General features: G+C 37.2%; 1 protein-coding gene across 1 annotated transcript in view; it reads left to right on the forward strand.

Annotated features, from left to right (window-relative positions):
- Positions 1–276: 276 nt before the first annotated feature.
- Positions 277–25,404, forward strand: part of METTL14 (methyltransferase 14, N6-adenosine-methyltransferase non-catalytic subunit) — a 39,569-nt gene continuing 14,441 nt past the window's right edge. The window contains exons 1-7 of the mRNA XM_020879787.2: positions 277–506; positions 4,807–4,895; positions 5,544–5,631; positions 6,941–7,021; positions 7,370–7,457; positions 20,466–20,556; positions 21,988–22,129. Of these exons, the coding sequence (XP_020735446.1) occupies positions 441–506; positions 4,807–4,895; positions 5,544–5,631; positions 6,941–7,021; positions 7,370–7,457; positions 20,466–20,556; positions 21,988–22,129 (645 nt within the window). The 5' untranslated portion in view covers positions 277–440. The remainder of the gene's footprint in view (positions 507–4,806; positions 4,896–5,543; positions 5,632–6,940; positions 7,022–7,369; positions 7,458–20,465; positions 20,557–21,987; positions 22,130–25,404) is intronic.

Consider the following 25,404-nt stretch of genomic DNA (forward strand, 5'->3'; position numbering starts at 1 on the left):
TCAGCACTGGCAACTGGGGAATTACTGGAAAAGGGAATGGACAATACGGCCCACAACTCGGAAACAGTGCTAACAGACCTAGGAAGCCTGCAGTCCCAGGAGAGAACAGTGAGAGACCATGCCACTTGCCCGCGCCACTCTGAAAACCCGGGCTCTCGGAAGGGCGGACACCTTCCGTGACGCCCCCGGCGCCGCAGGACACTCATTGGGCCTCTGCTAAATGGCGTCAAATCGCGGCGTCCGGGAGGAGGCGGGACTTCCAGGCCCCGTAGCGCAAAATTCCGGCCGCGCCGGAAATACCTGCTGAGGAGAGGGTATTGGGTACCGGCCTCTAGAAGCGGCTGGAAGATTTTGTGTTCCACAGATTCCGAAGAGAAATTGGGGCAAGGATTCATCCGCTAATTGCCAAGTTTCCGAAGTAGTGGAAAACAAGTCGGGACATGGACAGCCGCTTGCAGGAGATCCGGGAGCGGCAGAAGTTACGTCGACAGCTTCTCGCGCAGCAGGTCCGCGGCCCAGGGAGGGGTCGTGAATGCGCGTGCGCGGCGTTCCTCCTCCCTTTCTCCCGGCTTTTCCGTCTCCTTACCTGCCACCCGGCAGCCCTTTCTGGTCTCGAGACTTAAATCCCAGGACCTACCTACCCTTGTTCCCCGAATCGTTCCCCTTTCATGTTGTGGTCCTTGTGGTGGTGCTAAACCGACCGCCACGCCTGGTCTTCAGCATCATGTTTGGATTGCCCGTCGATTGTCTGGCATCCTCAGTGACGAGGATACAAAACTTTGGTGTTTTGTGTATAAACTTTCGCAGTTCACGCGAGGAAAGGGGACTCGTTAGCCCCTAAATTTCTGTTCACTTTTTAAATAGTCGTTTGTGTCTTGCTTTTCTCGTATCAGCACCTGATTCATGAGATTGTGGCTTCATTGTGAAATAGGTTTACAGTGTTCCCCCCCGGGATAATATCTAAAGACCGCATTGGAAGTAGCTTGAGTGTAAATTTTAGGTTCTGCATCATGGGTGTTGCAGTCGACTGTGCTGTGTACGGTATCCTCGTCATTACCCACGGCTAAATGTTTGAATTTATCAATCACAACAAATCTCTGAAAGAGGTAGCATTATCTTCACATAATGAAACACAAGCGCCGGTGGTTAACTGATTCCCCCCCCCCCCCCCGACTCCGCCCCCGAGTCGTTAACCGCTAGGCCAATAAGTTGAACCCAGGTTTGTCTCTCCAAAGCTTGTCTTCACTGCTTCTTGTGTGTAAGTTGACAGGTGCTGATTAGTAGAGTACACATGCAGAAAATGCAGATGCACACCTTTGCTTAAAGTCAGGTTGTGTTTTCCTTTCGACCCCTCGGGTCAGTAAAAGTGATGGGGAAGATGCTCATAAGCTTTAATGAGGAATCTTAATAGTTATTCGAAAATAGTTACTTTTTTCTATGATAAGTCTTGGTTTTAGTAAATGAAAATCAAAGATATAGCTTCTTTTATGACATGATGAAAAGATTTATGGTATAGAGTTTAAAATGTCGGTGTTTCGGGACTTCTTTGTTGGTCCAGTGGTTAGGACTCTGCGATTTCATGGCTGTGGCCTGGGTTCAATCCCTGGCCTGGGAACTAAGATCCCTTAAGCCCCGTGGTGTAAGCAAAAAAAAAAAAAAAGTGGGTGTTTGGAATCAGATCTGTTTTTGTGCCTCTGACATTATGATTTTTTTGACAAACATACCTTTTTCAAGACTTCTTTATCCCAGTTGCTTTTATCATGTTATGTTTGAAAATGTCCAGTGGCTCTTTTTTACAACCAAGTAAGATTTTTACACTTTAAGTTTTGAAATCAGACCTATATTTGACTCAAAATACATACATAAACAGTTATTTCTTGAATGTCTTACTATGTACCAGGAACTCTTGTAGATGTTGGTAATTCAGCTATGAATAATAGGTTATCCTACCTTTAGAGAACTTACATAGTGTACAGCATTTAATAATGGCTGCCATTTATTACAGAGAAGGCAATGGCACCCCACTGCAGTACTCTTGCCTGGAAAATCCCATGAACGGAGGAGCCTGGTAGGCTGCAGTCCAAGGGGTCTCTAAGAGTCGGACACGACTGAGTGACTTCCCTTTCACTTTTCACTTTCATGCATTGGAGAAGGAAATGGCAACCCACTCCAGGGTTCTTGCCTAGAGAATCCCAGGGACAGGGGAGCTGGTGGGCTGCCGTCTATGGAGTCGCACAGAGTCAGACACGACTGAAGTGACAGCAGCAGCAGCCATTTATTAAGTCCCTTGTATGTGTCAGAGGACTTGACAGACTTATGTATGTTATAGTTTATCATACGAGTCAGATGCTATCTGGATCTTATAGATGAAAAAAACAAAGCTCAAAAAATTTACCTTACACGCTGAAGGTGACAAAACTTAAGTTTGCCAGCTTCAGTCTTAAGCCTTTCTGTGCTCTTTCCAATACGCCTGGCTCCCTGGTTGGTATAACTGGTTAGAAACCATTCCACCTGGGTGAGGATGGCCAATATCATCAATGGTAGATTTCCACTTTATCAGCAGCGTTTTTTTCACTTACTATGTGAACAAGACAAACTGGTTGCTCTCCAGAAAGTTATTTGTGTAATATAATAGACTTTATAATTTTCAAGAAGTGTCCTTTCTTTCTGATTTCTGTCTGTCCTTTATGGCACAGCCCAGGTCAGAGCTTTGTGATGGAACTCGGTCTGGGATGCCCTGGTTTAGGCTTTCCTCGCTCTGTGCGTCCCTTGTCCTGAGTGTTGAGTCCACGACTGTACATCACTAACTCACACAGACAGTTCCAGTTGGGTTAATCTTCTGCCCTAACTCTGTTTCTTACCCAAAGCTAGTTTTTAATAAGCTTTTGTTGATTCATGAACTTCAAACTAGAGCACAACTCAATGTATGTAATTTGTTTGATTTGCTTTTGGCTGCTGGGTATATCAGATGCAGTGTATAAGCACACGCTATGATTGTGGCCATTGATGCTGCCACCAGTAATTTACACCTGCTCTTTAACTTGTAGCTTTGTTTTTAAAAATATTAATATACTTCCAAAGGATACCAAATTGTCATAATTATTCAAATAATATATTTAGTGCTACCACAGTGGAAATGGCAACCCACTGCAGTATTCTTGCTTGGAAAATTCCATGGGCAGAGTAGCCTGGTGGGCTGCAGTCAAGGGGGAATCCCAAAGAATTGGACAAACGCACACACCCACACCCACCCACCCACCCACAATGGAAAGTCTATTTACACACACACACACACACACACACCACCCACCCACATTAGAAAGTCTGTTTAATTACTCCAGTCATTCCACAATTAAAAAAAAATAATGTTGGAACACAAGACAATTATGTATGTAAGCACAATTTGATTTAAAGCGTTTGTCTTATAAAACATCGTATTCTAATTTAGGCCTTGGCAAGAAATCTCATTGGTTTATTCACGTATTTATTGAGCATCTATTATAAGTCAGACTTTATAATAGCTCCTGAACATATAGATATCAACAGGGCAGAGTTTTTCCTCAGTGAGCTAACAATTCAGTGGGGGGAGAAGTAAACAAAAGTAAACATAAAATAATTGAGGTGTACAAATATAAAATAATATAAATAGTGAATAAACAAAAGTAAAACAAAATTAGTTTGTATTTTGATCTGAATGAGAAAATGAGGAGGTAAGAGAAAAATGGAAGGAGACTACCTATTCTGTCTCTAGTGTTCATGGAAGAACTCTCAGAGAAAGTGACTTGTGTTTATCTGAAAACTGAAGGGAGTGGAGTCAGTTGCTTTCATGGGAAGAAGGTTAAAAAGCATTTCCCTTACAGGAAGTAGATGTGTTTTCTGAAGAAAGAGTAGGGGTCAGGAAAATTTTATGGAAGAGTTAAAATATCAGAACAGTTAATAATATTGGAAGAGATGTATCATTGGAGAAACCTTAGGGGAGTTATGGAATAGTTTAAAGAGGCAATGGGAATTAATATAATTGTTTAATAAAGGCTGGGCTCTAGTATTGTATGCTTTCTCACCTGTTTTGAGCTTAAGGGACTATTGAATGCAGACTTCCTTATGCTCTTCTTGTGCTTAAAAATATTAAGTGATTCCTCATGGCCTATAAATTGCTTTCTATACCTTTGGTTTGGTTTTTAATTTTTTCATGAATTGATGCCACAGTTTGTAGCCAGACTTATCTCAACTAGGGATTTGTTTACATTTGTATTTTGCAAAATTTCCCCAACTGCCAGCCATAATTTGCATAACTATTTTTCAGGTATATGGAAAGTTTAGTATTGTGCCTGTAATCATTATATAAAGACTTGGCTTGAATAAAACCAAATAGGTATTTATTACAGTATGGGATAAATAAGATGTAGCGCATGAAGTATATGTACTATATAAAATAAATAAGGTATGGTATGCAGATGGATGAAAACTGTTTAACATAATACCTATCAAACTGTAAACACTTAGCTGCTTTTTTTTGTTACTATTACTACTGCTAAATCGTGTTTTATTATTTAAAAGAAGATTGGCTCAAGTTAATTGTTTTGATTTCATAAAGCATAAAATACTTTTCAGCTGTCGAAATCATTCTTAAATAATGTGGTTTTGTTTCAAGGTACTTTCTGTTTTTCCTGCAAGGTAAATAGTCCATTTGCTTGCTACCGTAGTTAGGGATTTTTTTTTTTTTTAATATTTGAAGTATTAAATGCTGCTACAAATGGCTAGAAAGGATGTTCAGCGAATTGTATTCTGATTTTTGCCTTTTCTCAGTTGGGAGCTGAAAGTGCCGACAGCATTGGTGCTGTGTTAAATAGCAAAGATGAGCAGAGAGAAATTGCTGAGACAAGAGAAACTTGCAGGTCAGTAGAATAATTGCTTTTTATAAGTGATATGTTAATATTTGCAAAAGGATCATTGCTTTAATAAACAATAATCTTAGGTATCAAGTATGTTGTTATGATAAGCATCAGCATACCAATTTGGAAAACATTGATTTTTATTGTCTATGAATTACAAAATGCTTATTTTCTGAATATAAGTAAGTTCTCATTTGTGAGCTAGTTAGAAAATGGAATGTTAGACTGAGAATTAGCTAATGTACCATATATAATTTTATTTTAAAAATTCTTATTTTAAAAAAAGTACTTTACCCTAAAAGTGGTACTCATTTGATAGTTCATAAAGCATTTAGAATTTTTCAGTATTGTAGTTACCAGTTAGAACATCAGTTTCACTCAAGACAGATTAGAATGATATGTAAGGTAGAAATTTCTCTTTCCGTACATACACCTTTTAAAAATTTGTTTTCTCATTTGGTTGCTTTCTCAAAAATAAAGTACAAAGTTATTAATCAGGTTGTGATACTTTTAAAATTTATAAACTGAGTGAATGGATACTGTTAGGAAAATTTTGCCTTGTTCTGTCTCTGTAAAACTGTTCTTTAATATTAATGGATACATGTATACATCTTATGTATTTGTGAGTGATATTTCAGTTTTAATTTTCAGGGCTTCCTATGATACCTCTGCTCCAAACGCAAAACGTAAGTATCAGGATGAAGGAGAGACAGATGAAGACAAGATGGAAGAATATAAGGCAAGTAGAGAATGGGACAGTGTTTTGGTCAAGAAAAAAAATAAGTCATTACAATCTGTAGAGTCTTATCTAGGAAAACAAATTTGACAAAAGTTGAATTTTGACAAAACACTGAATAATGTCAGTAGCATATATGTCACCATTTATATCAATTTACTCATTTTAAAAGAAGAGGTATGTGGATTAAATCAGGTGATATATATAAAGCACTAAGCGCCATGCCTAGTAAGCTCTAGACAACAACATTCTTAAATAAGAGCAAGGGGGTAGATGTACCAGAAATGTTGGATAATTGGTTCAATTTTCAGTAAATTTTCAATTTACACTACTATCTTTTATGAGTTGTGTTATTCCATCTTAACAATATACGGTAGTGCAGTTAAAATATTTTGAGAATCCATGGGCTAGATAACAGTGTAGAAGCATTTCTAACAGAGGCCCAAGGTAAAAAACCCAACTTATGAACTTATAGTTGCATTATTTAGGTGAAAAAAAAGCAAAGGGCAAAAAACCTATCTCCACCTTTTCAAATTGTTATGCAGCTATATTTAACAGAAGAGAATAAATAGTTCCAGTAAATTTCTTAAGTATAATTACCTGATTTCATAAAAACTATGTTGTGTGTTGGGCTTCCGTGGTGGCTTAGTGTAAAGAATGTGCCTGCCAGTGCAGGAGACAAGAGATGTGGGTTCAATCCCTGGGTTTGAAAGATTCCCTGGAGGGGGAAATGGCAACCCACTCCAGTATTCTTGCCTAGGAAATCCTGTGGACAGAGGGGCCTGGCAGGCTACAGTCTATGCGGTCGCAAAGAGTTGGACACAACTTAGTGAAACAACAATATTGTGTGTTGGTTGCATTTGATATATCTTAATATATAACTTAAATATTTGTGACTATGTTAGATTAAAGCATATACAGTTCCTAATATTTTAACATTTTTGACCTATAAAATAGCAATTTCTTTCAGTTTGCTCTAGTAGAAATAAAATTGCCCCATTGGTGGGCCTATCTTTCATGATTTAAGCATCTAATAATTTCAAGTATTATATCTAAGGTAAATCTAGATAACTTAGTCAACAAAATTAGTAGTTATGGACAGTTATTATTGAGAATGAAAAGGAAATTTTTATTATAAACATAGTTAGTTACAGGTAATGATGAGAAAGCAAAGACTTCAATGTTTGAGTTTAATGGTAATTTGAAAAATTTATGTCTTAGGGAAATAAAATATTTATGAGTCTTAATACTTATGATATAATACATAAGATTCCTCTTAAACATAAAATATACTTAATCTTCCTTTTTTAAGGATGAATTAGAAATGCAACAGGAGGAAGAGAATTTGCCATATGAAGAAGAGATTTATAAAGATTCTAGTACTTTTCTTAAGGTAAATAATTTTCAAATCTTTAACTTTTCATGTTTCAGCTCTGTGCCTGAAAAGATTTTAAATACTTATTTATGTTCAAGATTTTTTTCAGTTATTGAGGGATCATTATTATCATAAAATAAAATATCATTTAAAATTATTCATGAAATGTTTTTCTGATGCTTGGCTATTAATGTTTGTAGATAACTGAATTGTAAACTATCATTTTAGTAGTGATGTTTTTTACTTTTTAAATCTATCAGTTAGCTTATATTTTGCTTGGCCTCATAATAAAAAAAAAAAAGCTCCGAGTTAATGTATCTGCCACCAGAGTGAAATCTATTAATTTAATTTTGACTTTTTCTTTAGGGAACACAGAGTTTAAATCCCCATAATGATTACTGCCAACATTTTGTAGACACTGGACATAGACCCCAGAATTTCATCAGGGATGTAGGTATGTCTGATTTGTTGGGAATATGCGATTGCTGGCTGTCGATTACATGCATGTAATTTATCCATTTTGTGGTTTATTTCTAACAAAATTACTTTTTCCTGGCTTGGCTTCCCCTTTCCATTCATAGTACTTTTTGTACACTCTCTTTTTCCATCAAGCAGTGTTGCTTTTTTCCTTCTTCCTTCCTTTCCTTCATTTTGTTTCTGTGATTGTCCCTCATTTTTATTTTGCCTTTATTTATTCCTTCTTTGATGCTCTTCCTTTCTTTAGGTAAATTTGATTTTTTGACCTATGTCATTTTCCTTTCCTCTAAGAATTTTTTTTTGACATTTCTTGCAAGATAGGCTGGCTAGCAACAAATTCCCTCAGTTTTTGTTTCTCTGAGAAAGTCTTTATTTCTCCTTTACTTTTGAAAGATTAGTTTGGTAAAGTACAGAATTCTGGATTGGTGCTTTCTTTCTTTCAGTACTTTAAATATTTTACTTGACTCTCTTTTTGCTTGCTTTTTTCTGAGAAGTTGGATATAATTCTTAACTTTGTTCCACAGTAGTTTTTTTTTTTTCCTGGTTTCTTTGAGGAATTTTATTTTCTATAGCTTGAAAATGATATGTGTAGGTATAGCTGAGTTTTTCTTTTTTTTGATATGTATCCTGTTTGGTACTCTCTGAGCTTCCTATATCTGGGGTTTGATGTCTGACATTAATTTGTGAAATGTTTAGTCATTATTTTATTTGTTTATTTTTGACTTCTTCAGATCTTAGTTGTGGCATGTGAGCTCGCTGTTGTGGCTCAGTAGTTGAGGCACATGGATTTAGTCGTCCTGCCACAGGTGGGGTCTTAGTTCCCCAATCGGGGATCGAACTGTTATCCCCTGCATTGCAGGTTGTATTCTTAACGGCTGGACCACCAGGGAAGTCCCCCCAGTTATTATTGATTCAGATATTTCTTCTCTTCCTCTGGTTTTTTTCTTCTGGTATTTCCATTACAGTTATCTTATGTTCCTTGGATAGTCTTTTTCACCCCACCCCCCCCCCCCCCACAATTTTTGTTCTCTTTACTTTTCAGTTTTTGAGATTTCTGTTGAGATATCCTCAAGCTTAGATTCTTTCCTCAGCTTGTTCGGTCTACCAGTATGCTCATCAGAGGCAGTATCCCTGCATTTTTAAAAGCAGCTTGATCATATGGCAGTTCTATTTCCAGTTTTTTAAGGAATCTCCACACTGTTCCCCATAGCGGCTGTACTAGTTTCCATTCCCACCAACAGTGTAAGAAGGTTCCCTTTTCTCCACACCCTCTCCAGCATTTATTGCTTGTAGACTTTTGGATAGCAGCCATCCTGACTGGCGTGTAATGGTACCTCTTTGTGGTTTTGATTTGCATTTCTCTGATAATGAGTGATGTTGAGCATCTTTTCATGTGTTTGTTAGCCATCTGTATGTCTTCTTTGGAGAAATGTCTGTTTAGTTCTTTGGCCCATTTTTTGATTGGGTCATTTATTTTTCTGGAATTGAGCTGCAGGAGCTGCTTGTATATTTTTGAGATTAATCCTTTGTTGCTTCATTTGCTATTATTTTCTCCCATTCTGAGGGCTGTCTTTTCACCTTGCTTATAGTTTCCTTTGTTGTGCAAAAGCTTTTAAGTTTCATTAGGTCCCATTTGTTTATTTTTGCTTTTATTTCCAGTATTCTGGGAGGTGGGTCATAGAGGATCCGGCTGTGATTTATGTCAGAGAGTGTTTTGCCTATGTTCTCCTCTAGGAGTTTTATAGTTTCTGGTCTTACATTTAGATCTTTAATCCATTTTGAGTTTATTTTTGTGTATGGTATTAGAAGGTATTCTAGTTTCATTCTTTCACAAGTGGTTGACCAGTTTTCCCAGCACCACTTGTTAAAGAGGTTGTCTTTTTTCCATTGTATATCCTTGCCTCCTTTGTCTAAGATAAGGTGACCATAGGTACGTGGATTTATCTCTGGGCTTTCAATTCTGTTCCATTGATCTATATTTCTGTCTTTGTGCCAGTACCATACTGTCTTGATGACTGTGGCTTTGTAGTAGAGTCTGAAGTCAGGCAGGTTGATTCCTCCAGTTCCATTCTTCTTTCTCAAGATTGCTTTGGCTATTCGAGGTGCCATATGACCCAGCAATACCACTCCTGGGCATACACACCGAGGAAACTAGATTTGAAAGAGACATATGCACCCCAGTGTTCATCACAGCACTGTTTATAATTGCCAGGACATGGAAGCAACCTAAATGCCCATCAGCAGATGAATGGATAAGGAAGCTGTGGTACATATACACCATGGAATATTACTCAGCCATTAAAAAGAATTCATTTTAATCAGTTCTAATGAGATTGATGAAATTGGAGCCCATTATACAGAGTGAAGTAAGCCAGAAAAATAAAGACCAATACAGTATACTAATGCATATATATGGAATTTTAAAAGATGGTAATGATAACCCTATATACAAAACAGAAAAAGAGACACAGATATACAGAACAGACTTTGGGACTCTGTGGGAGAAGGCAAGGGTGGGATGTTCTGAGAGAACAGTATTGAAGCAAGTATACTATCAAGGGTGAAATAGATCACCAGCCCAGGTTGGATGCATGAGATGAGTGCTCGGGCCTGGTGCACTGGGAAGACCCAGAGGGATGGGGTGGGGAGGGAGGCAGGACGGGGGATCAGGATGGGGAACACATGTGAATCTTTGGCTGATTCATGTCAATGTATGGCAGAAACCACTGCAATGTTGTGGAGTGATTAGCCTCCAACTAATAAAAATAAGTGGAAAAAAATAAATATAATGAATCTAGTCCAAAAAAAATAAATAAAATAAAAGCAGCTTGATTAAGATAATTTGTGTACTATACAATTCACCCATTTAAAGAATATAATTTAATTTTTTAAAGTATCCACAGGTTTGTGCAACCATCGCCACCATCTAATTTTAGATCTTTTTTTAAAATTGAGGTATATTTGACTTAAAATATTATATAAGTTTTAGGTGTACAAATAGTGGTTCACAATTTTTAAAGTTTACACTTCATTTATAGTTAATATAAAATATTGGCTATATTCTCTCTGCTGAACATTATGCTTGTAACTTATTTATTATATGTAAAGAAATTTGTATTTCTTAATCCCCTTCCCCGTTTTGCTCTCCCTCTTCTGTCCCCACTGATAACCACTAATTTGTTTTCTGCATCTTTTTGTTATATTCAGTAGGTTGCTCTTTATTTTTTAGATTTCACATGAGTGATAATATATGGTATTTGTCTTTCTGACTTATTTCACTAAGCATAATATCCTCCATGTTGTTGCAAATGGTGAAAAAAATAATCACTTTTTTATGGCTGAGTAGTACTCCATTGTATATGTATATGTACTACATCTTCTTTATCCTTTCATGTGTTGATGGGCACTTAGGTCACTTCCGTATCTTGGCTGTTGTCAACAATGCTGCTAAGAACATTGGGTGCATGTGTCTTTTTGAATTAGTGTTTTTGTTTTCTTCAGATACATACCTGGAGAAGGCAAGGGCAACCCACTCCAGTACTCTTGCTTGGAAAATCCCATGGACGGAGGAGCCTGGTGGGCTGTAGTCCATGGGGTCGCTAAGAGTTGGACACGACTGAGCGACTTCACTTTCACTTTTCACTTTCATGCATTGGAGAAGGAAATGGCAGCCCACTCCAGTGTTCTTGCCTGGAGAATCCCAGGGACGGGGGGAGCCTGGTGGGCTGCCGTCTATGGGGTCTCACAGGGTCGGACACAACTGAAGCGACTTAGCAGCAGCAGATATATACCCGGAGTGGAATTTCTGTATTCATATAGTTACTTCTGTTTTTAGTTTTTTGAGAAAACACTATGGTAGTTCCATACTGTTTTCCACAGTTGCTGCACCAGTTTACATTCTTACCAACAATATCATGCATCCTTAGAACATTTTTATCTCCCCTGAAGAACTCAGTACTCAATCATTAGCAGTCAGTTCCCATTCCTTCACACACAGCTGCCGCACCCCCACCAGCCTTAAGTAACCATTCATTGACTCCTTATCAGTTTGCTTATTCTAGACTTTTCATATAGTTGGATTCATACAATATGTGATTTTGTGACTGGGCTTTTCTCACTTAACATAATTTTTCAGGGGCCATTGATGTTAGCAGTGTGTAGTACTTTGCTTCTTTTTATTGCCAAATATTCCATTGTAAGTACATCCCACATTTTGTTTATCTATTAATTTGGATTGTTTCCACTTTCTGACTTGAAAACTCTCCTGCTGTGAATGTTCATTTAGAGTTTTTGTGTGCGTGTATGCTCTCATTTCTCTTGGGTGTATGCCTGGGAGAGAATCACTGGGTCATGTGATAATTCTACATTTAACTTTTTGAGGAACTGCAAATCTGTTTTTCAGAGCAGCTGTACTGTATATATTTCTACTAACAATATGTGAGAGTTCCAACAATATTTCAGGTATCACTGACACTTTCTATTATCTGTCTTTATAATTATAGCTATACTAGTGAATATGAAATAGTATTTCATTGTGATTTTGATCTGCATTTCCCTAGTGACTAATGATATTAAAAATCTTTTCCTATGCTTATTTTTCCATTTAAATACCTATTTTGGAGAAATGTCTGAAAGCTTTTTTTCTTGGTATTTGACTTTTTATTATTTTATTGTAAGAGTTCTTTGTATATTCTCAGTGTAAGTCCTTTATCAGATGTATGATTTGCAAATATTTTCTCCCATTCTGTGGGTTGTCTTTTCACTTTTTTGATGGCACCATTTGCCACACAAAAATTTTATTTTGATGTAATCCAATATACTTTTTCTTTTTTTGCTTGTAAGCAACATGTAGAAACTGGTTTTAATGTTTTCATGGTCACAGTTTAGATGTAGTACAAAAAGTTATAATAATGGTGAGGTAGGCTAGTTACAGAATGACAAAAATGCACACACTTAAAGAGGTACTTAAAATATCAGTAGTACATATATAAATACATACACTTTAATGAGCTACCTAAAATAGAAGAAGAGAATACAGCAGTGGTTGTCAGAGGCTGGAGAGAGAAGAAAATGAGAAGTTGTTGTGCAGTTGACACAAGTTTCAGTTATGCAAGATAAATTAATTCTGTAGATCTTGTTGTTCAGTCGCTCAGTCATGTCTGACTCTGTGACTCCATGGACCGCAGCTTGCAAGGCTTCCCTGTCCTTCACTGTCCCCTGGAATTTGCTCAAACTTATGCCCATCGACTTGATGATGCCATCCAACTATCTCAACCTTTGCCGCCCCTTTCTCCTCCTGCGGTCGGTCTTTCCCACCGTCACTTTGCCAGTGAGTCGGCTCTTTGCATCAGGTGGCCAGAGTATTAAGAGCTTCAGCTTTAGCATCAGTCCTTCCAATGAATATTCAGGGTTAATTTCCTTTAGGATTGACTGGTTTGATCTTGCTGTCCAATGGATCACAAGAGTCTTTTTCATCACCACATTTTAGAAGCATCAATTCTTCAGCACTCAGGCTTTAATAGGGCAACTCTCATAGCCCTATATATCTACTGGAAAAACCATAATTTTGACTATTTGGACCTTTGTCAGCAAAGTGATATCTCTGCTTTTAATACGCTGTCTAGGTTTGTAATAGTTTACAGCCTGGAAAATAAAGCCTATCACTGTTTCCATTTTTTCCCCCATCTATTTGCCATGAAGTGATGGGACCAGATGCCATTATCGTAGTTTTTTGAATGTTGAGTTTTAAGTCAACTTTTTCACTCTCCTCTTTCACCTTCTTCAAGAGACTCTTTAGTTCCTCTTTGCTTTCTGCCATTGGAGTGGTATCATCCGCATATCTGAGGTTATTGATATTTCTCCTGGCAATCTTGATTTCAGCTTGTGATTCAACCAGCTCCTCATTTCCCATGATATACTCTGTATATAAATTAAATAAGCAGGGTGACAGTATACAGCCATGACATACTCTTTTTGCAATTTGGAACCAGTCTGTTGTGCCATGTCCTGTTCTACATGTTGCTTCTTGACCTGCGTACAGGTTTCGCAGGAGGCAGGTAAGGTGGTCTGGTAGTCCCATCTCTTGAAGAATTTTCCAGTTTCTTGTGATCCACACAGTCAAAAGCTTTAGTGTAGTCAATGAAGCAGAAGTAGATGTTTTTCTTGAAATTCCCTTGCTTTTTCGATGATCCAAAGGATGTTGGCAATGTGATCTCTGGTTCCTCTGCCTTTTGTAAATACAGCTTGTACATTATGAAATCTGGAAGTTCTCAATTCGTGTACTGCTGAAGCCTAGCTTGAAGGATTTTGAGCATTACCTTGCTAGTATGTGAAATGAGTGTAATTGTGCGGTAGTTTGACATTCTTTGGCATTACCCTTCTATGAGATTGGAATGAAAACTGACCTTTTCTAGTCCTGTGGCCACTCCTGAGTTTTCCAAATTTACTGGCATATCATCTCTTAGAATGTGAAATAGCTCAGCTGGAATTCCTTCACCTCTACTAGCTTTGTTCATAATATAATGCTTCCTAATGCCCACTTGACTTCATAGTCCAGGAGGTCTGGCTCTAGGTGAGAGATCACACCATCATGGTTACCCAGCACATTAGGACCTTTTTTATAAAGTTCTTCAGTGTATTTTTACCACTTCTTTTTGTATCTCTTCTGCTTCTGTTTCATACCGTTTCTGTTCTTTATTGTGCCCATCTTTGCATGAAATGTTCCCTTGGTAACTCTAATTTTCTTGAAGAGATCTCTAGTCTTTCCCATCCTGTTGTTTTCCTCTATTTCTCCTCATTGATCACTGAGGAAGGCTTTCTTATCTCTCCTCGCTATTCTTTGGGACTCTGCATTCAGATGGGTATATCTTCCCTTTTCTCCTTTGCCTTTCACTTCTCTTCTTTTCTCAGCTATTTGTAAAGCCTCCTCAGACAACCATTTTACCTTGTTTTATTTCCTTGGGATGATTTTGGTCACTACCTCCTATACAATGTTTTGAACTGCTTCCGTAGTTCTTCAGGCACACTCTTATCAGATCTAATCCCTTGAATCTATTTGTCACTTCTGCTGTATAATCATAATGGATTTGATTTGGGTTGTAACTAAATGGCCTAGTGGTTTTCCCTACTTTCTTCAGTTTAAGTCTGAATTTTGCAATAAGGAGTTCATGATCTGAGCCACAGTCAGCTCCTGGTCTTGTTTTTGCTCACTGTATAGAGCTTCTCCATCTTTGGCTGTAAAGAGCTGCTCCATCTTCTCCATCTGGTGATGTCCATGTGTAGAGCTGTCTCTTGTGTTGTTGGAAGAGGGTGTTTGTTATGACCAGTATGTTCTCTTGGCGAAAGTCTGTTAGCCTTTGTCCTGCTTCATTCTGCACTCCAAGGCCAGACTTGCCTGTTAACTCTTGACTTCCTACTTTGCATTCCAGGCCCCTGTGATGAAAAGATTCTATAGGTCTGCTGTATAGCAAATTGTCTATACTCAGCAATACTGCTGACCGTAGTCAGTGATACTTCAAAAAATTTAAGAGGGCATATTTTATCTTACTTAAAGATACTTGTTGAGTCGCCAAGTTGTGTCTGGTTCTTTGTGACTCCACGGACTGCATCACGCCAGGCTTTGCTATCCCTCAGCCTCTTCCAGAGTTTGCCCAAGTCATGTCAATTGAATTAGTGATGCCATCCAACCATCATCCTCTTGCCCTCTTCTCCTGCTTTCAATCTTTCCCAGCATCAGGGTCTTTTCTAATGAGTCATCTCTTTGCTTCAGGTGGCCAAAGGATTGGAACTACAGCTTTAGCATCAGTCCTTCCAAAGTGTGTTCATGGTTGATTTCCTTTAAGATTTGATTTGGTTTGATCTCCTTGCTTTCCAAGGGACTTTCAAGAGTCTTCTCCAGCACCAGTTCAACAGCATCACTTCTTTGGTGTTCAGCCTTCTTTATGGTACAGTTTTCACATCCGTACATGACTACTGGAAAGATTATAGCTTTGATTGACTATATGGACCTTTGTTGACCAAGTGATGTCTTTGCTTTTTAACACACTGTCTAGGTTTGCTGTAGCTTTCCTGCCAAGAAGCCGTCATCTTCCTTCCCTGCCAAGAAGCAGTTGTCTTCTAATTTTATGGCTGTAGTCACCATCTGTGGTCACTTTAAAGCCCAAGAAGAGAAAATTTGTCACTGCTTTCCCCTTTCCCCTACTGTTTGCCCTGACGTGATGGGAACAGATGTCATGAGCTTGGTTTTTTTAATATTAAGTTTTAAGCCAGCTTTTTCACTCTCCTCTTTCACCCTCATCAAGAGGCTCTTTAGTTCCTTTTCATGCTCTGCCATTAGAATGGTATCATCTGCATATCTGAAGTTGTTGATATTTCTCCTGGCAATCTTGATTCCAGCTTGTAACTCATCCAGCCTAGTATTTCCAGTGGTGTACTTTGTATATAAGTTAAATAAACAGGGTTGACAATACCAGCCTTGTCCTACTCCTTTCTCAATCCCTTGCTTGCTCTGTGGTTCAGTGAAGTTGGCAATGTGATCTCTGGTTCCTCTGCCTTTTCTGAATGCAGCTTGCTTGTTGAACTTCTGGAAGTTCTTGGTTCACGTAGTGCTGAAGCCTGCCTTGGCGGATTTTGAACATAACTTTACTAGCATGGGAGATGAGTGCAGTTGTCCGTTGGTTTGAACGTTCTTTAGTACTGACCTTCTTGGGAGTTACGATGAGGATTGATCTTTTCCAGTCCTGTGATCACTGCTGGATTCTCCAAATTTGCTGACTTACTGAGTGCAGTGCTTTAATAACATCATCTTTTAGAATTTTAAATAGCTCTGCTGGAATTTCATCACCTCCACTAGCTTTATTGGCAGCAGTGCTTCCTAACACCCACTTGACTTCACATTCCAGGATGTCCGACTCTGAATGAGAGAGTACACCATCGTGGTTATCCAGGTCATTAAGATCTTTTTTGTACAATTCTTCTGTGTATTTTTTCCATCTTTTCTTGATCTTTTCTGCTTCAATTAGGTCTTTACTGTTTCTGTCCTTTATTGTGCCCACCTTTGGATGAAATGTTCCTTTGGTATTTCCAATTTTCTTGAAGAGATCTCTAGCCTTAGGCTTTCTGTTGTTGTCCTCTATTTCTCTGTACTGTTCATTGAAGAAGACCTTCTGGTCTTGCTGTTTTCTGGAACTCTGCATTTAATTGGGTGAACCTTTCCATTTCGCCCATTCTCTTTGCTCCTCTCCTTTGTTCAGCTGTTTGTAAAGCCTCCTCAGGCAGCCACGTGCCTTCTTGTGTTTTCTTCACTGGGGTGCTGTTTGCTGACTCATGTACAGTGTTACAGACCTCTGTCCATAGTTCTCCAGGCCCTCTGCTCACTGGATCTAATCATTTGAGTGTTTGTCACCTCCACTGATATTCACAGAGAATTTGATTTGAGTCTTACCCGACTGGCCTAGTAGTTGTCCCCACTTTCTTTATTTTAGGCTTGAATTTTGCTATGAGGAGCTGATGATCTGAGCCACAGTCAGCTCCAGGTCTTGTTTTTGTTGACTCTCTACAGTTTCTCTGTCTTCAGCTATGAAGAATATAATCGATCTGATTTCATTAGTGACCATTTGGTGATGTCCATGTGTAAAGTCATCTCTTGTGTTGTTATAAAAGGGTGTTTGCTCTGACAAGTGTATTTTCTTGGCAAAATTCTGTCAACCATTGCCCTGCTTCATTTTGTACTCCACGGCCAAACTTGCCTGTTATTCCAAGTATCTCTTGAGTTCTACTTTGCATTCCAATCCCTTATGATGAATCAGTTCAGTTTAGTCACTCAGTCATGTCTGACTGTTTGCGACCCCGTGAATTGCAGCATGCCAAGCTCCCCTGTCCTTTGCCAACTCCCCGAGCTTGATCAAACTTTTGTCCATTTAGTCAGTGATGCCATCCAACCATCTTATCCCCTGTCATCCCCTTCTCCTCCCACCTTCAATCTTTCCAGCATCAGGGTCTTTTCAAATGAGTCAGTTCTTCACAACATGTGGCCAAAGTATTGAAGTTTCAGCTTCAGCATCAGTCCTCCCAATGAATATTCAGGACTGATTTCCTTTAGGATTGATGGGTTTGACCTCCTTGCAGTCCAGGGGACTCTCAAGAGTCTTCTCCAACACCACAGTTCAGAAGCATCAATTCTTTGGCACTCGGCTTTCTTTGTGATGAATAGGACATCTTTTTTTGGTGTTCTAGAAGACTTCTAGGTCTTCGTAGAACTGATTAGCTTCTTCAGCATTGGTGGTTGGGGCATAGACTGCATTACTGTGATGTAGAATAGTTTGCCTTGAAAATGAACTGAAATCATTTTGTTGTTTTTAAGGTTGCACCCAAGTACTGCATTTCAGGCTCTTTTGTTGATTATAAAGATTACTCCATTTCTTCTAAGGGATTCTTTTTTTTTTAAATTTTTATTGAAGGATAATTGCTTTACAGAATTTTTTTGTTTCCTCTCAAACCTCAGTATAAATCAGCCATAGGTATACACATGTCCCCTCCCTTTTGAGCCTCCCTCCCATCTCCCTCCCAATCACATCTCTCTAGGTTAATACAGAGCCCCAGTTTGAGTTTCCTGAGCCATACAGCAAATTCCCCTTGGCTCTCTATTTTACATACGGTAATGTAAGTTTCCATGTTACTCTCTCCATACATCTCACCCTCTCCTCCCCTCCCACCATGTCCATAAGACTTCTCTTGTCTGTTTCTCCATTGCTGCCCTGTAAGTAAATTCTTCAGTACCATTTTTCCAGATTCGGTGTTAGAATACAATATTTATCTTTCTCTTTCTGACTCACTTCACTCTGTGTAATAGGGTCTACATTCATCCATCTCATCAGAACTGACTCAAATGCATTCCTTTTTATGGCTGAGTAATATTCCATTGTGCATATGTAGCACAAATTCTTTATCCACTCATCTGTCGATGGACATCTAGATTGCTTCCCTTGGGGATTCTTGTCCACAGTAGTAGGTCCAATGATCATCTGAATTAATTTCACCCATTCCCATTCATTTTAGTTCATGGATTCCTAAGATGTCGATGTTTACTCTTGTCATCTCCTGCTTGACCATGTCCAGTGTACCTTGATTCATGAATCTGACATTCCAGGTTCCTATGCAGTGCTATTCTTTAAAACACCCGATTTTACTTACATCACCAGACGCATCCACAACTGAGTGTTGTTTCTGCTTTGGCCCAGCTGCTTCATTCTTTCTGGAGCTATTAGTAGTTGTACTCTGTTCTTCCCCAGTAGTATATTGGACACCTTCCAACCTGAGCGGCTCATCTTTCAATGTCACATCTTTTTGCCTTTTTATACAGTTCATGGAGTTCTCAAGGCTTGTATACTGGAGTGGTGTGCCATTCTCTCCTCCAGTGGGTCACGTTTTGTCCAAACCCTCCACTATGACCCGTCTGTCTTGGGTGGCCCTTCACAGCATGGCTCATAGCTTCATTGAGTTATGCAAGCCCGTTCGCCGTGGCAAGGCAGTGATCCATGAAGGGGTCTTACTGCACATACATATGCCAAAACTGGAGGAACACAAACTTCTGAAGGTTATTAATATGCCTTACCTTGATTGTGGTTATGGTTTCACAGCTATGTGCATATTGTTAAAACTCATCAGATTGCATCCATTAAATATAAATTTATAAGGGTTTTGTTTATCAATTATACTTCAGTAAAGCTTTTTTTAAGGTTATAAGTAATATAGCCAGATTTCATTATTGGCCTTTCTGCTTTTAAGACATTTATTTCTCTGAGGCAAAGAAAATGTACGTAGGAAACTATTATGGATTGAGAAAAAGTACCTCTGTTTTGTAGGTGATTGAGAGCTGACTCTACTGTGATTGAAACCCAAATATAATAAAATCTTCAAACTTGTTTCATTTGAAATTTGATCTATAACCACTGATTAAGCACTCTTTACAAAATCTTTCATTTTTTTAATTTTTGATATTAGGGTTGTGAAAATGTACTTTTGGTTTTTAACTTAAGATGATTATGATTCTTGTCAGGCAGAAGGATAAAGTAAAATAAAGTCGTTTAGGAATCTTTGATATTCAAGGCCCTACTTACCCTTACAGTTGTTTAAACAGGCATTATGCTGTTTTACGTACAATCTCTTCTGAGGTTCAAAGATTTAAATATTTTTGAGGACATGGAAACAATGAGGCTCCTGCTTTTAACCTTTCTGGGACTTGGAGGTGTTTTTGAAGATCCTAAGCTTGAAAATGTATATGGGGATTTGGTTTATAGTATGTGGAGATGTGAGATCTTTAAAACTATAAATACTGATATAGGATATGTTCTTACAGAAGATGACTTGTCTTGGACTTGGTAGAGTACAATTTAGATAAGTAATCAGAGTGAGTGAGGTGAAAGCTAATTGATTAATAGGGACTCATTATCTTCCTGCCTAGATTTGTTCTGGGATTGTGTCCATAATTTAAGCCATTTAAGATCGTCAGTAGTAAGGATAACAAATCTTCATTTTCTCTGCTTTGGATAACTGTCAAACTAAGGGAAAACTTAACAGTAACTAGATCTTTGGGAGAGTTTTTTGTTGTTGTTGTTGTTTTTTAGCAAAAGAAAAAAAAGCATGAATTAAAAAAAAAAAAATTTCTTTTCCTGAGAACAGAATGTCTAAACTTGATACTTTAAGCAGATTATTTAATGAGTTTGAAAAATTAAATGGTTAATTGACTTAAACCATCTGGCCTTTAAAACCCCTGGGTGTTTGCCTACATGTGAAATTACGGTCATTAGGTATTAACTGTGTATATGAAGTATTTAAAAAATACTCAGAACTAACTTTTTTTTACAAAGGATGTGAGAATGATAAGTTGGTTGTGTCTTGTTTTGTTTTCCTGAGCAGGCTCGTCACCTTTGAATTCACTGATACTTAATTGTATTGAAATTTGGAATTTACTATTTTTCCTCCCCAGGTTTGGCCGACAGATTTGAAGAATACCCTAAACTGCGGGAGCTCATCAGACTGAAGGATGAGTTAATAGCTAAATCTAACACTCCTCCTATGTAAGTGGAGTTTATGTTCCCAACTCAGGCTTAAAATATGAGTCTTTTTGTAATGTAACCTTTCTGAAGTTTGAAAAAAATTCAGCACCTTTGAAAGGTTAACGCACTCTTTTTTCTTTAATAGTGAAATGTATTAGTTTGAAACTCTGGTACTGAGTACACAGTAGGTTGTCATTTTATTTGTTTTCAGTTTACTAGATAATTTAGAGTGTCTTTAAGTATTTTTTCTTAGAAAATCTTATTTGTTGTATTCTTAACTATCTTTAAATGTTTTTAAATATATTTTCTTCTCAAAAATTACTTCCTGAAGAAAGTTAGAAAACTTGAGAGAAAATAAGAAAATGAAAGTTCAATTATAACTTGGCATCTAGGGATACTATTCTTAACATTTTGGAATACAAAAATTCATTTTAACCTTTGCTAACAGAATAGTGTTTCCTTCAAAAAATGTGTATAATCCTTAAAATTGGAGACTCTTTAGCTTACTTTGAACATTTTGTACATTTAACAGTTTGCTGAAATGTATGCTATTAATTATTAGAAAAACCACAGAGATGACCGAGTTTGTGAAAAAAATTTTAACAGGATAATATCATATTTAGAAATATTTTACATTTAAATGTAAATGTAAGATACTTTAAAGTATCTTATGCATGCATGCATGCATGCTCAGTTGCTTCAGTTGTGTCCAACTCTTTGCAACCCTATGAACTGTAGCTCTCCAGGCTCCTCTGTCCGTGGGATTATGTGGGCAAGAACACTGGAGTGGGTTGCCATTCCCTCCTCCAGGGGATCTTCCCGGCCCAGGGATTGAACCTGGGTCTTCTGCATTGCAGGCGAATTCTTAACCACTGAGCCACCGGGGAGGCCCCAAAGTGTTTTATATTTATATTTGAAATACCTTTGTACTGTGTAGAAATAACCATTAAATAAAAGCTAGTAGTAATTTATACTAAGTGGCTGGAAAGGACTGTTAATATAAACACTATTGCTAACAAACAAACTAGCAAAAGAAAATTATGTCTATCTTTAGAAACTTTTTTAGATGGAGGAATTTAAAACAAAACAATTTTTCTAAAGGACAATTGCAGGAAAAATAATGTGATATTCCTCGAAGTATTATGATGATAATGAAAAAGTACTCAGACACTCACATCTAAGTATGGATTTTCAGTATAAAAAATGAGAGAGGTTTATACTCAGGATATTCCTGTGGAATCATGGTTTTGCTTTGCAGTATGATTCTATCCATGTCTTCAGGAAGAACAGTGATAGATAGTTTTACTGTCTATACTGAGGAGAGAGATTCCTCCATAAAAAGGTATTCAGTTATTAGCTCATGATGACTTTGAAATAGTATTAGGAAATATTTAAGAAACTTTTTTTCATTACCATCTGTAATCTCTTACTTTTTATGCTTTAATCAAATAGGTACTTACAAGCAGATATAGAAGCCTTTGACATCAGAGAACTGACACCCAAATTTGATGTGATTCTTCTTGAACCACCTTTAGAAGAATATTACAGAGAGACCGGCATCACTGCTAATGAAAAATGCTGGACTTGGGATGATGTATGATGAAACTTTCTACATTGTAATGAATTATTTATTTTTCAAATGAATATATCTTTATTTGATCAGAGAGTAATATTATAAATACTGTTTTAGGAATTATAAATATAGATTTATAGTCTATATTATGGCTGAAGATCTAAGGTGCAGTAACAAACATTATAATATCTTTGGTCTTTCTTTTTGAGGCAGAAGTTTAGCAGGGAATAAGTAAGTTGTCTGCAGAAGCCTTAAAATTCCAATCTTAAGAGTCCTTGGATGTATAGCTAGAAGTAAGTCTAAAAACAGATTGAATGGTTGATAGCTTTCTGTATTTGGTTAGTTTCAGTGAATATCAGAGTATTCACACACACATATATATTAGCATAATTTTTACTCTTTAAAGAACTTACAGTATAATAGATTTAAAAAATATATAATCTCAGTCTTATATAGTTACAGTAAAGTTCTGTTTTCCTAAATAAAAGTAAACAAACTGATAGCTTCAGTGAGTTACATAAAGTAATCTATTTTTACTGGTCAGTAACAAAAATAGCAAATATATATTTATTGAGTACCACTCTGTACTAGGCAACTAGGTACTAGAGATTCAAAGATGAATGAGACTTAGTATTTGGCCATAAGGAGCACAGAGTTGAATGGGATAAGCAGTGACCTAAACATAATTGCAGTATCATTTTGTTAGTTCAATAATAGAGGACTGCATAAGGTGATCTGAACAAAAACCTGACCAAGTTGAGGAAGCTGGGGGACATAAAGAGGAGGTGATGCGTGTACAGATTAGCTAGAATTAGCCGCTGAGAATGGGCAAGCTGAAGAAACAGCAAGAGCAGGAAGCAAAGAGATGAGAATGGAGGTCTGTATGTATGTTGATTGTGTTGAAACACAGATGGAAACTGTCTCGAGATGCTCTCTTCTTAGAAACTTGGACTTTTATCGTGAAGGCATTAAGGAATCTTTGAAGGGCTTTAACCAGTTTAGTAAAATGGTCTAATTAGTGTATGGAGAAGGATGGTCCAGAGAAAATGAAGACTGGAGAGGGAAGAGCAGGTAGCAGACTGTTGGAGTAGTCTGAGATAAAGGATCCCTGAATTAGGGTAATGGTAGTAAGGATAGAAAGGTGATAAATTCAGAAATGTTTTGTAGGTATTTCTCGTGAGATCTAGTGATTGGGATGAGGGAAAGAGGTAAGGATGCTTGGAAGTTTGAGTCTTGGGATAAGTGCGTTCAGTTATCACCAACTGAAAGTCAGTTTAATGAGAGGAGCAGAATTAGAGGGATTAGGATTATGCTGAATGTGTTGATTAGAGGTGTATGAGAGACATTCAAGTGAAGGTTGTAATAGGAGTATGCAATGTAACAGAAAGGTCTGGCCATCTCAAAAGACAGATTTTAAAGGGTTAGCATATTAAACCTATGAGAATAAATGAATGTATATTCATTTCAGATAGTATCTCAATTAGGATACAATGTGAATTTACAGTAAAGCCTCAGGAAACTTATATTTAAGAGGCAAATAGAAAAGATGTGAAAAGAATGGGTCACAGATGAATGAGGTGAATCAAGACAGTTTGAATGTCATGGAAGCCAAGGAAATAGAGAGCTTCCCTAATTGAGGAACATGTGATCAAAAGCGTTGAACACAGAAGAGAGGTAGGGAAAGCAGTGGACGGAAACTCTGTAAACTGCTATTTCACAGGAAGTTGCTTTGAATCCTTACATATCCCCTTCTGAGTTAATAGCCGTTACTATTGTTAGTATTCCTTACTCTTCAAGATATAATTTCAGTTTTTCTTCCTTGAAACTTTTCTTATTAGCTTCAATACCTCTGTCACATTTATTTACATTTTTATTTTACAAGTTTTTCCTGTCCTCTGATAAGTATAATCTGTGTTTATTGTTGAAACACAGAAATATATAGTATCCCCAAAATTTAAGGTTAAAGATGTAGTGCTGTTGATATTTAGGGCTGAGAGGTTTTCCAGATAGATTGCACAAATTAATATTTGTTCTGAGAGTGTTTAAGAAATATCTATTTTTCCTCATTAAAATTGATACAGAAAATAATCTTTTTCAATTTAGGCAAAAGAAACTTGAAAAATTAATCTTATTATGTGTATGATTAGTAGTTAGGTTGAACTTTATTTTCTCTGGCCCATCTCTAAGATTTGGTCAGTGAAATCCAAGAGTTTAAATTTTATATGATAAACTAATAGAGTTTTTGAAATAAATTCCATTTTATATGCATATTGAAAAGTTTGTCTGGAGCCCTAAGAACTCTAGGCTCTTAACCTTTATGTAGTAATGACCTAAAGAAAGTGCCAGTAACTAAATATAAATAAAAAAAGTGTTTGAGTTTCTTACATATTCTTTTTCATGTTAAAGTCAGTAGATCAGTGTGTTTTAATTAAGAATATAAGCACTTACTTAAAATAGCAATATTTAGTATTTATAATTGTAACATCAAGAGTTATTTGCTTAATGTTCTTCACTGTGTGCCATCACTTACCTTAGCTATGCCATGTATAAAATGTGTGTAGGAATGTGTGTAGGAATATATGTGTGTGTCTGTGTATATTAATGTTTATTCATATTCTTATCAGAATATTAGATCAGGCGTTATATCAAGACAAAGTTGGAAGTGTAAAACTGAATAGGTTTATGCCTATTGTAATTTATTTTCACTATCACCCTCAAATAATGTTTCTTTTACTTAGATAAGTTATAGGTGATATGGTTATGATGCATTCAGGTAAAAGTTAAGGAACTTCCCTTGTAGTCCAGTGGTTAGGACTCTGTACTTCCTCTGTGGGAAATGTGGGTTCCATCCTTGGTTGGGAAAGTTCCACACGCCCGTGAGGTGTGGTCAAAGAAAAAAATAAAGGAAAAAAATTTTTTTCTAAGTTAAACTTTTCTTAATACATCTAACTAATAAGTATTAGCTTGAGCTATGGTCTGTGAAACTTGTTAGCTGTAATAGGAAGCAGTAGAATAAGAATACCATATAAAATGATTGCTTTTGTAGTCATTTACACACATTTATGGTAGTCCCCAAATTTAGAGATTTAGTTATTAAAGAACTTTTCTTTTTTTTTAATTGACATACTCAACACATACAAAGCCAACAATTATAGCCCATTTTTTTTTTAACGTTTCAGACCTAAAGTGATCATTACAATGAAATATGTATATTGATTTATTTTATTTAGAACTGTTCTACTGGAAACCATGTCCTCCACAAACATTTATAGTTATGTTTTATTTTAAGTTTGCCC

This window comes from Odocoileus virginianus, chromosome 21 (assembly GCF_023699985.2).
Source record: "Odocoileus virginianus isolate 20LAN1187 ecotype Illinois chromosome 21, Ovbor_1.2, whole genome shotgun sequence".
Taxonomy (NCBI): Eukaryota; Metazoa; Chordata; class Mammalia; order Artiodactyla; family Cervidae; genus Odocoileus; species Odocoileus virginianus.